Source organism: Melanaphis sacchari, unplaced genomic scaffold (assembly GCF_002803265.2).
Source record: "Melanaphis sacchari strain LSU unplaced genomic scaffold, SCAv2.0 Contig109_pilon_pilon, whole genome shotgun sequence".
NCBI lineage: Eukaryota > Metazoa > Arthropoda > Insecta > Hemiptera > Aphididae > Melanaphis > Melanaphis sacchari.
The window spans coordinates 414,375-430,878 of NW_020270419.1; the positions used below are offsets into that span (position 1 = coordinate 414,375).

Below are 16,504 nucleotides of genomic sequence, written 5' to 3' on the forward strand. Positions count from 1 at the left end.
TGTCGAAAAAAAGCAGACTTTTCTCAATCCAATTTCCGATTTTTTTGAACTTTTAGTGAGAGAAAATAGACGACCTGAACGACCTTTATGGACTTTGAATACAGATCGTACATTTTAATACCAAAAGTTTTTAGTCTAGTTATGCATATTAACTCGTAAAATAGTTGGTTCGAATTATCGATAAGCTGCGGAAAACAAATCGAAATAACTATCCGTATGATATTTAGTAAACCAATGTTTATATATTTCATAAATAATGGGTATGCGCGCAATGTTTAGTTCCGCAGCCACATTAGTGTAATAAAAAACATAGTTTAATTCCCACAAAAGCTATCGTAGTGAAATAATGAATAACAATAATAATAGCAACGGCGGAACATTTTGTATAATATATATAGCTTAATATTCGCCATAGAGAGAGAGAAAAACGGGATTGTTGATGCGAAGTGTACCTAACCTGTTTAGGATAAGAACGAGGAAAGAGTATATACATGTATATGTGTGTGTGTGATTGAGAGAAAAAGTACCGAATGAACATGTTTATAATCTCGGTAGTTATTTTTCGCTGTACACTTTTATACTACATTAATCTTACACCACCGCAATTACGCATGCAGTAGTGTAACCGCAGAAATGTGGTTTACTTTTTTTTCTCTACCGTTAATCATATTTGCATAAAACCATAGTCTGCGTGTACTTACTCTATTAAAGTACCTACATTTAACCGGATAAACATTTATTTCGTTTTCATTATTATTCGATATTTACGAAATGAAATATTGCAGTATGTAATCTTTTATTCCGTATACCTACAAGCTGTAATGTTTTGCTGTTATTTGATAAAAAAAAAAAACACGTTTAACTAGATTGGAATTATTTACGACCAAATTGACTGCATTTTTTCCCTCTGTCTGCAGTTTGTGTGTATAGTTTCGATGCAAACCTCTGGAAAATATATTATATAATAGCATTTGTTCCGCAGTGTGTATTATGCTAAACTTTAAAACATAGGTTTTAACATTATTATTACTATCAGATGATATTCATACTGTTGGCCATTTGATTTTTTTTTTTAAATAACGATTACACACCACGCAGCAAAAACGCTCAACTGCATAGTTATTGCGTGTATCTACGTACAAAATGCGCCCTGCGAAATAGATTGTTTACTAAGCAGTATGTACAACCGTTATATTTTCTCGGGTACGAAACGAGATGTGTTCCGAGTAAATTAATTTCCAGCTGGAAATTGCGGCCGAACGAATCAGATTGACGCAAAATTTGAATTTCGAACCACTAAAACATATAATATACATGTCGTGTATGTACAATTTCCGTTAGAGTTCCCAATAATATATATATATCACCTCTGCACAATATATAATATCTATACATCTTTATTCGCAAAAGCCAATAACAAGAAGAATCTGACTCTTTGAAATATTATATTACGCGCACGTATTATATTATATATATAGACGTGTATGACCGGTGCAATCGACGAGACAATAATATACGACTTGCGGTTGTCTGCGAATTTACGTTTGTCGTAATTCGACAGATAAAATACATTTGACGTGGTGTGCGGTATACGAAAAATAGACGACACTGACACCGGCGCGACGACAACGTTTATTGACGAACGCGTACCACCGTTCCGCCGCGTCCCTATATACTTGCGCTGTCTGTTATTACACGTCGTATATATATATTATCGCATATACATATGTATTAAATTATATTAGATTTATATGTTTATATGTGTGTGTGTGTGTGTGTGTGTGCGTTTAATATAGTACCTTAGTGGAAAACCATGTAGCCGACCGACATTCATCAAACCCGACCCGCGGCGGCGCACATCGAAATCCGTTTACCTGTGTGAAACTATACCATCATCCCTATACGCTTATAAATAATATATATATACTTATATTCGCTGACAACACCTCTCCGGGGACGTTGTGTATTAGTGGTGTATTTTATAATAATATATAGGTTGGATGTCATATTTTCCAATTATCCGTATTTATATATGATATAACATTTGTGCGATGATATTCTATCATATACATTTATATATCTCATATTGTTATCGTACGTTTGAGTATCACCGGACCCGTCGTAAATGATAAATAATATTTTCTAAAGGCATGCACGTATACGTGTATTATTATATTGTTGCCGAGACAGTGATGGAAGAAATGCGTAGGGAGGGAATGAGTAGAAGGGTACTATAGTGGTATTGTTGTGCGGATGGAGTAAAATATTTTTCGATAAACGAAGAATTCGAGGCCACCGCGGTAATTACACACAGACAATATTACGTATTATTATTATTAATGTTATACCTATTTGATGTACCTACCTGTAATATGCATGATGCATAGGTACACCGTACGCATGTACGACAATGTAAAAACAGCTCTCTCTATACAATAGATAATATTTTTACTGCCGATTGCAGCTATATTATTATTATTATTATTATTAATGTAGGTACGTCGTTATTTACCCGCGAGCATCGTTATATTATATGTACATTTAAGTAATGGTTTTTTTTTCATTCTTTTAGCTTTTTTATCACATTTATTTAGACGAGTAAACGTGTGTTTACTGTTTTTTGCAATCACGTTAAATGGTGCGTTTTTTTCTTACCCCGTATTATACTTTGGAATTAAGCTATGCCATACATATATGTATAGTGTATACGAGTGTAACTCGTACCTTTGTGCGCGTAGCTAACAAACCTATTATACCTATTGCGCTCGGAATTGAATAAACGGCGAAGCAAGTACAGCACGACTGCTATATATAGACTGCGCGTATTGTGTATAACATTATAATATTATAATATACATAAATGATATCGCTACGATTCTGCGGGAGCAGTGGCGGGCGATCGAGGCGCGTTCCGGCCGATCCGCCACAAGTAATTTGCTTAATAGTTTCGAGGTTTTTTAATCATTGCCCGCGGCAATCTGACGGAAAACTTTTTTCCGCCCCCTCCCCACTGGTTACCAGCGCGCGGCTACGCCGTCGTCGCGCAAAACACATATATTATGTACTAATAACACAATAGGCCGGGGTACGCGCTAACACGTATAGCTGTGTCGGTGGTTGTACTGGCGGCGACGGCGAGTGTGTCGGAAGGGGTGACAGTTCCGGAGGGGAAGCGAAGGGATACGACATTGGAGAGTACATTGTGTGGGTATGTGGGTCCGTGTGCAGTGTTTGCCTTGTATACGTACAATATGTGTGTGTATAATGGCGGCGTAATGGCTGACGGTTGACGGCTTGTGAGTCTTGCACACATACAGCGCGGACGTGCGCGCGCTCTTCGTTCTATGTGGTCGCCGCCACCGTCTAGTGAAATCTGACACTGACAGTGATTCATATTGTTGTCCCCCCCCTCTCTCGGTGCAACCCGTGCCCGTCGCCCCCGTTCGCCCTTCGCATAAAGTCCCCCTGCCCGCCCCTCACACGCGTTTGTACATCGTGCACCGCAGGGCTGACTCTCTCTGGTATACTCACACAGACACACACACACACATATATATATATATTATATAAATGTGTGCGCGCGTGTACGGGGCGCTCCGTCATCATATTTAATCAGCTTTTGTGCTTGGTTGGCCTCTTTTTGTCGTGTTTATATGGGTCTGTGTGTGCATGTACCTCCTCCCACCACTCCGCCGGGCCCTCACCTGCGTACTGTCGGAGGAAAAGTTATTTTCCGGCCGATCTCACTACCTTGCACTCGGTCACCCGTCCGCCCTGCAGTGATCTAAAGTCGTATCGAGTCTTCTCGGCGCTCTCGCGGGAATTTTATAAAAGAACATTTCCGTATTGACGTTCAGAACGCTGGGAATTGCGAAATTATAGTTTATTTCCTCGCGCCGTTAAAGAAGCGTTATTCGGTCTACAAATATTATTTTTCTTGAATTATATTCATTTTTTTCAAATAAAATAACTGACGACTTTTTCTTTTAAATCGCACAAGAGACAACGATTGTAGCAAAAAAAAAAAAAAAAAAAAATTAATAAATAAATAAATAAAAAAATGTTTAAATGAACAACGAGGAGATTCATTTCTTTTTTCATTGTTCATTAGAGATCAAACAAGTAAAGTACCACATAACTTGATTAGTATTATAAAATAAAATATATCATTTTTATATAGGTACAAAAAAAAAAAAAGAATAAAATATTGTTTTTAAAAGTCGTGTTACGAACAACTATTCTTGAAGTACTCGAGTACAAATAAAGTAAAATATATACAACAAAATGAATTCTATTCACTTCGTTTACTCGTAATTTGTAGTATTTTACCATTTATCGCAGACGACGCATTCGATATAAGCACAAACATGCATATTAGTATATATTTGGAACGATAAAGATGCAGCAGACGATGAACTCGAGGCTTATTGAAAACGGCCTTCCCCGGCGAAACAACCGTTTCGATTCAAATTTAATCTCGTTCACGTGACAGCAGTACGTGTGGCCATCGTATATTATATTTGTAATGCATAGCTGGTAGGCAACTAGTCAAAATAAATAAACGCGCATTTACGGTGCACAACGCGCATAATATTATATTATATTGGCAGGCGGGCGGTCGACGGTCGTCTGAATAACAATCGCAATTGTCTTTTGCGTTTTATAATATTATCGTCGAGTCCAGTGCGCATATTATATTATTATGCCCGTTGATATATACCGCGGTGCGGGTAACCGCAGTGGCACACTTATGATAATGTTATATACCTACGTTATAAGTATGTTTAATGGTATCGTATATATTTTGAATGCGCAAAGACGTCCAGCGAGATTTACGCCGCACGATCGTTGAACCCGAACGGGGAAGACACGCCGAACGCAGGCAAAAGGGCACGGCGCCGGTTTATCCCGTTCGAAAGTTTTTTCTTCTTTTTTCTGTTCCGCTGCTGCATCAGTTGTTGTCTTCTTTTGTTTTTCTCGGTTAGCAAGGCACAATCTAAGCGCTCTCAAACTCGCGAATTTAAGAATTAGTCAATTACAAGAAGACAATTAAATGCGCAAATTACTTTTTTTTTAAGAAACGGCGAACTTTGAATTCGTGGTTTTCCTTTGTAAAACGTGGTAAAAAATGCTGCAACCCCGAATCAAAAGATCTTATTTTATACTATAATGGTTGTGCACCTACATACGAGCATATTATAATATATACGTATACCGCACGCATTGTGTTTATACATCTCTTTGCAGTTAACTGTGTACGGTATTGATATGGGGTACGACCGTGATGGATAGGTCTTAACTGTGTGGGAGGGGGGAGGGAAAAGTGGTGAACTATTACAAAAACTGTATCGAGTAACTAAGCAAACGCTTAGTTAGTTTATTGTCACAACAATCGGTTCACATGAATATTTTATCGTTCTCTGCAACTTTGAGTTTTATTTTATTTTTTTATTTTTCTTGTGAAAAAATACATATGTATGATATTATATTATAATAATTACACCAATGATACGGTGTGATACAAGTTACTGACTGCTTCGCATTTATAAATCATGAGTGGTGCACTATACCACATTACAAGCAACATAATAATAATGTACAAGGTACCTGCGTGTGTCGATCGATTCTTTGCTCCACACACGTCGACGACTCGCGTCATACAAAATATTACACATAATGAACGACTGTACTGAGGAACCTCCTCGTGCTAATAATTTCGATTGCTAACGAGCAATATAATAATAATAATGATAATATTATTTTACTGGCGCGTAAAACTCATTAAAGAAATGCATAGGTCCCGCTGCACCGTCGCACAGATCGTTAATGACGCACACGCGTATAGAGTTCTTGAAATGCTCACGCACTGCACAGAGTACCTGTATTATAATATACCTAGGTTATATTGTACACATAGTGTTGATACGGCGTCATAAGTGGGTATACATACGCATGAATTGAAGACAAGTACTTTTATATATATAACATATATATTATACACGAGTATAGTAGTAATTTTTCTTGCTCTCTTTTTGTACACGCACACACAATCTGTCATCTTTCTACATTTTAATAATAATAAGTAATAATCGTAATATATAATGGGTGCGTTTATTTATTTATTTATTTTTTGAACTGGGAAAATATTTCTCGATCGTTGCACACTAGTAGGACACGTTATTATATACGATAACCTAATGTATAATGCAGGGGTGACTAACAAGAAGAAACTTGCGAGCCGCCCAATATGTTAAGAAATATGGAAGAGCCAAAAAAAAAAAAAATAAATAAACTCATATAAATGCATGTATATGATTATCGTAAAGAAGATAATTAGATATCAATTGTAATAAAATGTATAAAATGCAAAACAATTAATGATATTAATTAATAATTAAAAATAAAAATAAAAACGTACTTAAATATTATACTTCTTCAAAACATAAGTTCATTAATTCATATTGAAAATATTTTTTTTTGGAATAATCTTTGTATCTTGCGATACGATGTAAGCCATATGAGTCTATATGACAGAAGCCGCAGTTTGGCTACCCTTGGTTTAATGCCTATATCATAGAACATAGACAAAGGTACACCTATACGCCCCGTAATACAACCCATGCGCCACCATAATACAGCAGTGTGTGCGAAGCGTCCCACTGAAGTGCATGCGATGTATACATGTATGTATAGTGCACGTGCGCGGGGTCACTACAGCTGGCGTCGACTGAAAGCTCTCCTTTTAATTGTTTTTACGTGAAAACGAAAACAAAAGTCCGACGACCCTCAGTCATTTGCTTTCACCACCGTCCTGGCAACTCGGCTATACATAATAATATACACACGTCGGTATAAGAGTACTATAGTATTATATATTTACAGTAGGATAGGTGTATCTATATGAAGTTATATAATATACGTGTATGCGATTCCAAAACCCCCGGCGATGACAATATTCTGCGTATTATGTACACCCACTGGAGTAGGACCATGATATTCTGGAGAGATCGCCCGGCAACCCTTCATTTTCACACTTAATCAACACCAGTTTTTCCTAGGGGTTTTTTTTTTTCATTCCGCATCTCCCATCCTTACCATCCACCTTCATCGGACCCCCGCCATCACTACCCTTCTCCCGTCACTCGCACGCTAAATAATGGCCGCCATTCCGTCCCCAGACCCCGCGTCCATGTACATATAGCGCCTCCGTCGAGTGTGTATAATAATGTATTATATAACGCGCAGCGACTGCCACTACACAGACCCCCGCACGACGACTTCACCCCCACCCAGTATCGCCGGGCCGTCGTTGACGTAACATTTCGCGCGGAACGTTCCTCCACGTCATACGCGTCCCGTATATTATACAATACGACGTGGCGAATAATGTATAATGTACATTCCGAATCTCGGAATACGATAGCCGAGGCGCGCGAAGGGCGGTAACCGGACGCGACCGCCCATATCTCGACAACCGTAGCCGCCATAATCATAACATCGGACCGCGGTGGTCAGAGGAGCGCCTTTCCGCACCCGCCCTACGTACCCCGTTTTTGTAGATGTTAGCGGAAAAACAACCACCGCGATTTTTTGTTTTTTGTTACATATACCACGCACGTACGAGTATATATATTATAATATCTTCTATACACCGAGGGAGACATTCGATACGACCAGCGAGTTTCACAGGTCTCCTCCATCATGTCCGCCACCGATAACCACTTCCATTATGATATATAATATTATATATTATATAGTATTACGTGTATGAATATATTATAATATAATGTAAGTACAGCGAACACGACCGATGACTACTCCTGCAGATAAGGGATATTTAATAGATACAATAGTAATAATAATAATATATTTTTTTTTAATCGTCGGCCAACTTTCTTATACATATTGTGCTCTTGTAGGGTTGTGGTACCCCTCGACGAATGGCACCTCCCCGATTATCGTCTAAACATACATATTGTGTATTATTTATTATTATTATGTATTTCGTGAGATTGGCTTTGTATGTTTTTACACACAGGTACTTAGGTATACATTTAGGAATTATATGGTTTACGTCTATACCTTTTCAGAGTTTTCATCGTTCCGTGAATAATATGCAGTAAAAAATATCGCTCCGGGGTAAAGAAACACTAAGCGTATAACGAAAAGAGCCGTGCATAATTCGTATACCAGCACGGCTACAGTTATACTGTTATACTATTTCTAGGGCGTCATTTTATTATTTCATTCGTTTTTTAGACGAAAAAAATGCCTCGAAAACTTATATTTTATACACGTTCCACTTGTCTCTCCAATAGCTTTATAATACTTGCATATATATGCAAAAGCACTTGCTTAATATACAAACTTCTCTTTCTTAGTCACGATCGTGGTTTTCATCGTTTTTGACTGAACTCGAACGTTTCACGTGCGATGACGCCGAAGGTATTTATCCGTATATTTATTTATTATTACAACTGTTGGTGCATATATTGTTAATCTTAGCCAGAAAGAATGCGATTCAAATTTTCCAATATTGTAATTTACGACGTAATATCATGGCTTATACGAAAGCTAATACACGACAAAGTTGAAAATATTGACGGTACACGTGCAATACGTATAGACTGAACGACGATAATGTAATAATTCGATCGGAAAAAATATTTTCGAAACGTGATTCGAATGCGCGCGGCGTATAAGACCGAAATAACATATGCATAACCTACACAGCTGTATAATATACAATATTGTGTGTACATACAGAGTGGTGACAGAAAGATTATTTCTCGGGACAAATAATTTAGCATTTGTCATTATTAAAACGATGTTTGGTTAACTGCACTACTGCAGCATTTGATCAGAAATACACGGTAAACAGATGTACAGACTATATGATTATTTCCGATCAATAATCGCAGGCCGAAGGCGAACTGTGTGAAAAAATGACGCCGATACGTATTATACGATTGTAGTATAATAATGTTTTACTTCTCTCACTATCACATCAATTCGCCGTTGTGTTATTAACAAATGCTTGTTTTTTAGGCATTTTCCATAATAATAATTAACACACGCCCTTCTGTGTTGCGGCGTAACACTATTATAAAGTTTCACGGCATTGCAGTGACTGCAGCCGTTTATCATCATTATTCCCGTCGACAACATAACTATATATTCGTCGTCGTGATTTTAAATTATTATACGTCTTTTTTTTCAACCCCGATGTCAAACACGACTGTGCACCGCACCATAACGATTCGTCCATCATCTTCATATGACGCCCGTAACGCACACGTACTCACGAACACTGCACATACACCAACAATGAGCTCGGTCTATGTATATAAAAACAAAATCAAAAATCCGAAGAAGAAAAAAGTATTCCGCGCCGGCAAATCGATTCGTTATGACCGCCGCCGTTATCCGAGCTGTCCGATAGTCTCTCGAACTCATAATATTATATTGTACATCGCCCACCATGCCCTGGCAAATGATGACCAGACACATTCTTCAATCGCGCATACCATAGTATATAGACAGGCACCCATCATGACGTGTGCATACAATATACATATACTCGATCGATGGTCGCATTACGCGTCACGTAGGTACAACATTTGTATATATATATATATATATATATATATATAATTATATATAATAAATATTGTTAGCTGTACGTTTATCGTCGAAAATGGGAGACGGAAAACGGTCGTTTAATAATAATAACAGCAATAAACATTTAAGTATTTTTTACCCTCTTCTGAGTAATGCACGCGCATTGCAGCGACCATCGTGTACACGACCCGTGCGCTGTCATTATATAAAGTTAAGGACCGGCAAGAAAGTTTATGGTATCGTCCGCGAGGCTACAGACAAATAATAATAGTCGTAAGTAATGTATAGAAAATATCTTTATCGTCATAATTTAATACAATAACTGTTATGATATCGTCTGCTCCTATAGAATTCTGTTGGAATAAAATTAATACGAAATAATGCTTCGCTTGGCGGGACTTCGATCACGCGTCAGACGAAACAGTTAAAGTAGAATATAGGATAATAATTAATATAGCATGGTATATAATATGACGGTTGAACCGGATGAGTGTAGGCATACAGTGTGTGCCATGTCAACGCCGCCGGACGTAACGGGGAGTCAAAAGCTCAACGGGAGCCGCCGTATACAGCGTCGTCCGTAGCGCGATATTATATTTTATTATTAAAGAATTATTAAAAATGTCTATCGACCGACAATAATTAGATGTGAAAATCCGCGTATAGTATAATAATATTATATAGTACACGTCATAAATGGCAATACCGATGTAGACATTTAAGGCAATACCCTGAACTCCCCTCGAGTCGTCTCTGTGTTTTCTCGTAGTACATATACATAGGTAATTGTATACCTACTCGTGTATAATAATGTTATTAAGTATTAACTAACAATTATTAAAATAATTAGATGTATTAGATTTACAATGCTTGTACAGAGTATATTATTATTGCGCCTGTTGTAGTAATCCGCCGCCCGCCATGAATCGACGTTTCGCGTAAATAATAATAATATAACACGTACTGTACTCGTATATTATGTTCAATATATATATTGTTCATGACAACAATGGTCTATGTAAAACGATCGTACTATATAATATATATCCGCTTTCTAACCTGATGCATACTATTTTGTCTCCTCGCGTACGATCGTAGGTATATTATTGTGTATTCATAAGCGAAACAATGAAATTGTGATGTTTTGCGAGATACCCCATAGCTACTCATCTCCACTTATCACACTTTAAATATTATACTTATTACTACAAATTGTTTTGTAAATTTTCTGAAAAAAAATATTTTCAAAAACATTTATATACTTCGCAAAAGTCACACACTACATGTATGAAATGACCGAACTTAAGGAAAAACCTCATAACTAATCCCGCAAACGATATTGTTTCAGATTCCGGATAGACAACACGGATCACATAATCGACGTGAACAAAGGAAATCAGCCTTTCGAATACGACCAAGTGAACATCGTGTGTCCTGTGTACGCGCCGGGAACGCACGAGTCGGACGCCGAAAAGTACATCATTTACAACGTGAGTATACATATTATTTCTATATTATTATATCAGTGGTTCTCAATCTTTTTAGGACTGCAACCCAAATTTATTTCTAAAAATTTATCACGATCCACATGGTTTATTTACAAGATTGAAAATTAGTTCTGAAAATTTGATTACTATTATTATGACTTGTAACTTTATTAATTCGAAATGAATATAATATTAATTAATAAATATGATGAATATACAATTATTTTACCAAAGCATTTTAATAGTGAAGCGTATGTGAAGTGAGCGTTTGTTTTCTTCTATGATGGATAATAGTACCAACATGCCGTGTCAATTTTTGCTATTTTCAAATGCCATGAGTTTATTAATTGTAGCTTATTTCAATATTTCGATATTTATGTTCTATGCCTACCATTGTCGAAAATCCAACTTCACACACGTATGACGATATGAAAGGGAAAAGTATCTTTAAAGTTTTTGTTGAAAGAATTAGACATGTTCGTTGAACTAATAGCCATAACTGTATTAAATCATTGCGGTTAAGTTTAAATTTTAAAAATGTATTTTCTAAAACGTCAATGCGAGTTCTTCGTCAGCTTTTGTTGATATGCCAGTCGATATGTAATTCTGAAATGAATTTATGACCCAGTTTTTCTATTGACATTTTTCCATTTCTTCAATATATAGTAAAAATTAAAATTATCTTTCAATGAAATTAAATGTACAGTTATTTGCCTAATTATGTCATTAGCAACTATATACATCATTTTCGGTTATAAAAGTTTGAAATATTATTCAAAACAATCATAATTTCGATTTCCAATGTTTTTACGATAAATTAATTTTTTTTATAAAACCTTTAATATTGTCATGAATTGAAAGTATATCGATTCATTCTGTTCCTTGCAAATATGAATTAAGTTTCGAAAATATGTGAATTTCAAAATAAATACTTTACTTTTAACATAAATATCGTGGGTCTTGAAAATGTCCTTGCTAATAGGTACATGGAATAATTAAGTCTCAAAATGACATATATTCACGTGGGGTTCATTGCTTTTACTAATTCTTTGAATTAGTTGATCTTCTGTCCACTGAGACATAATTATTGTTAGACTATACGATGTGCACATCTTAACTGATTCATTTTCCTGCTCATTTAATCACTGAAACGGCGTATATGTAACCGCGCTATAATTTATCCCGTGCGTATACAGTGTTTTGCAAACACAGAAATAATCGCGTTTCATCCGGTTTGGGCGTATTTATATTATACGATGTAATATATCAAAACTCGCTAGGACAGAGATTTTCGAATTACTTATGTCGTCATATTTCTGTGCACTACCGAAAAAAGGAGGGCACAAAATGCGTCGTACTATCACACTCGAGTCCGAAAAGTTTTCTTCCGGTTACACAGCACGACGGACACTATCACCGTGTCGCAGTACATTGTAGTTGTGATAGTAATAGCAGCATGCCTTTATTTCTTATGCGTATAGTATACTAGGTTATGTTTCATAACTTATACTAGTATTGTATTATACTATATTATTATTATTATTATTGTTCATTTATTTATTTTCACTGTGGCGACGGACAATGGGACCATTGTCTGCGGCCGCAAAGATGACCTTTAACTTGGTCGATTTCAACGACTCTTATTAACGCCGCAACGTGTGATGGTAATGGAAGGCTTAGGACGGTAGTGGCAGTGGTGGTGATGGTAGTAGCGGTGGGATTTAGGCAGGTGGTAGCGGTCGAGAGATAAGACAGCTAGCGTGGTGTCAGCCAAGTGGTAAATTTGGCATTAATAGCAGTGGCGTTCGTCGCCACCGAGGAGCGTATAACTTTTTGGCCTTTTCGAACTTCCGACTAATTGACGGTGGCCACCGACTTTATTGTTGTAGCACAATACCGGTGCTGTACATCTCGACCGATTTACAAGTTTTTGTTTGCCAGCGTCGGTGGAGAATTTCAACACTGATGAGCTATAGTCTCCTCTCTCTCTTTCACTTTCTATTCATCTTTCTCTGTCTAAAATACCATTACTATATAATATATACGATATCTATACATAATATAATATTATTCGGTACACTCGAAAAAGCTGCAGCGTCCAACAAAACACCGGAGCACAATGGCGGAAGTACCCCAACAAAATGCGTTTCAAAACCAGAAATCGTAGTCGGTAAATGAGATTTTAACTCGTTTGCCAAAAATAAAAATAAATTAACCGTAAAAATAAAACAATAAGATCTTTACATCTATGCTTTCGTGAGCGTATTTAATAAAGAAAACGTTTTTCCGCCAAGTGTTATGTATTTTGTTTGTTTACCGCAAACACATATAAACAATATTGTATTATAATACCTTCCAAAATGCATCGCGTGTACTTATAATTTTAAAATGGTCCTCATTTTTATTTTCAGGTGTCCAAGGAGGAATACGATATGTGCCGAATCACTAATCCCAATCCAAGGATCATAGCGTACTGCGACAAGCCGTACAAACTTATGTACGTCACCATAACATTCCGGTCGTTCACGCCTCAGCCTGGTGGACTCGAATTTCAGCCAGGACAAGACTACTATTTCATTTGTAAGTATTACTGATGCTATATATATGCATATAATATGCGCGTCCGTCTAATAAAATATCCGCGTTTAGGTACGCCGTAAACGTATAATGCAGATAATACTACACAATCCGGCTAAAACGTTATATATACGTTGTTTTTCTTAAAAGCTTTAACTCGTCGTAAAAAAAAATGAGACCCGGGAATGATGACGATAAACTCGTCGACGTGTAATGACGCCGCAAAGGGGGCTGGTGCCATCGTTTTATTACCGGCCGACAGAATATCATAACAATATATTATTATAGTGAATCAATAAATGATGGCCGTTTTCGAGTTCCGCTCTGCGAAATGAATGGCACCGCGCGTCCACCGGTTATTAGAGCGAGCTCGTCGTTAAAAAACAATTTTTTATTGTTATTACACTGGAATAGTTAAGTTTGACAAGTACTGAAGCCCGATCATATATGGCTTCAACAAGAATCGATCAGGTACAGAAATTTCACTGAAAAAAAACATATTCTCGCTCTTCCGTAGCTCCGTGTAAACTATATAGTATTATATTATAATATACAAAATTGCTGTTAAGTCGAACATCTCCCAAAGTCGAGAACTCAGCGTTACGTTTTTCTTTTATTATCTTTTTCACATGTTTACGTTCACATTTTTAACGTACTAAGTATTGGTAGTACACTGACCATACTAATTGAATGACACTAAGGTTTTACAATAGCAGTTTCCGCTAAACGCGCGAGCTTAAAACGACCACTAAAACATATTGTAATAATATCCCTCAAGTTTGTTTTCGTATAATAAATCGTTTACATTACGGTTACTACATTTAAAAATATACGAAATAGGTTCACTTGCAAATTAAAAAAAAAAAAAAAATCAATTAAAAAATTATAGAACTGTTTGTTTATTACATTTATGATAAACTTTCACATAATTATCGCTGCTATTACGCGTGAGAATAAATAAATCGCATACACTGTTTAAACTAACCAGATATAATCTAACGATTTGTACGTATTTTTTTCCAGCCACTTCGTCCAAGGACGACATTCACCGCAGAATCGGTGGACGCTGCTCCACCAACAATATGAAAGTCGTGTTTAAGGTGTGCTGCCGACCAGAAGACCAACAGAACAACCAGAGTGAGTACCCTGCAAATAATATCTATTCGATATTACGTCAAAGTCATACCTCTGGTTGCGCTATAGACCGCGTAAACGGCGACTAACGAAATCCGTCTATGTACTTATATGTTGTACTTATGTACGGTTCACGCGACTGACGATGATATTCTGATTATTATTAATTACTGCGTAGACCCGACGATTATATATGCATTATAATTGCTATTTGAATACCATGGTATTGCTACGGTCGCAACTTGCTTTACGTTTATTATTTTAATACATGAAACATAATATAATAACAATATATAATGCAAATATATTTTCATCAAATGATCTCCGGTCAATGTTTCAACTTGTTAATGAATTCTTTACTTAATTTAGCAAATAAAATTAAACAGTCAAATTTAAATTATACCGTTCGTACATCATTTTAACTTTTTACAATCATCATAACCATGCGCTTAAAGGGAATAGATATTTTTATTTTTCATTCTAAATTTTAGACATCAAGTTAAACTATGTATATTTTCTCTGTCTACTACAAAAATAAATAACTTTAAATAATAAATGTATATATATATATATATTGTACTCGTATATATGGGTACATTTTTTTATGATGTAAATTTTTTTTCTCAGACTTAGCTCCCCGACCAACGCAAAACGCCGGCAACCCTCAGCGGCTACCAGTGCCAGGCAGCACGCACGGATATCCGGCCCGACCTCCGTCTGTGTACGCGTCGTCCACACAGCAACCATCGTTGGCCGGCAAGCAGCCACCGTTCGGCGCCACCGGACCGTCAGTGCACAACAACAACAAGCCATCATTCAAAAAATCATGTAAGTATAAAAATATTATTATCCTGTTTTATAGGACGACGTGTCGCGGACTCGGGACGAAAAATATGGTTCTGTACCGCGGTATTTCGAAATGAAGGAAATGGTTTTTTTCCCGATATCATATTATTATGGTCCGAGAATGACACTAGGGCGGGATTCGTTCTGACCGCGGAAATGTGATATTTAAAAACCGTTCCTTTCCATCGTTATACGAGTCCGCGGTACAACTGTTGTAATATTTTTTTACGACAACGATGCGTCAAAAATAAAATAAATATTGTTCAAAAATTTTACATTTCGTTTTCGCGCGTCTGCTCGCAGCCGAATACGACAAGCATCCCAATGAAGTGGTCAAGAACGAAGAGCTCACTTACAACGGTGCCAAGACGACTGTCGCCAGCATTTCGGCAAAGGCGTTGATGGTTTTAGTCCTCGTAACCATCTTCGCTTATGAACGGATCATACTTCGATAGACAGTATAGCCGGATCCCCTCTCACCGATCATCAAACACTCCACGAGATACGTCAAACGTATATCTAACGTAAGAGTAATATTATGTGGCATATTATTATTATTGCATTATTGACAACACACTGTGTATATACCTACCTAAATGGTGTTTTTATTTTACTATAATATTATAATATACATAATAATATGATTATTATTATTAAACTCTTGTATATATATTATATAAAATATATATATATTATATAATATTATATAAACAAACACCTCCGATAATAACGATAATGATAATCCTCCCCTCCCACGAGTAATTATTATTATTATAATTATTATCAATATTATTATTATATTATTATTATTATTATTATTATTATTATATTATTATTAT

At 36.4% G+C, this 16,504-nt stretch overlaps 1 protein-coding gene across 1 annotated transcript in view; it reads left to right on the forward strand.

The window, feature by feature from the left end:
• LOC112603481 (ephrin-B1) overlaps positions 1–16,267 on the forward strand; it is a 253,294-nt gene extending 237,027 nt beyond the window's left edge. The window contains exons 2-6 of the mRNA XM_025352053.1: positions 10,970–11,111; positions 13,520–13,688; positions 14,709–14,822; positions 15,447–15,647; positions 15,969–16,267. Coding sequence (XP_025207838.1) covers positions 10,970–11,111; positions 13,520–13,688; positions 14,709–14,822; positions 15,447–15,647; positions 15,969–16,120 — 778 coding nt within the window. The 3' untranslated portion in view covers positions 16,121–16,267. The remainder of the gene's footprint in view (positions 1–10,969; positions 11,112–13,519; positions 13,689–14,708; positions 14,823–15,446; positions 15,648–15,968) is intronic.
• Positions 16,268–16,504: the final 237 nt, after the last annotated feature.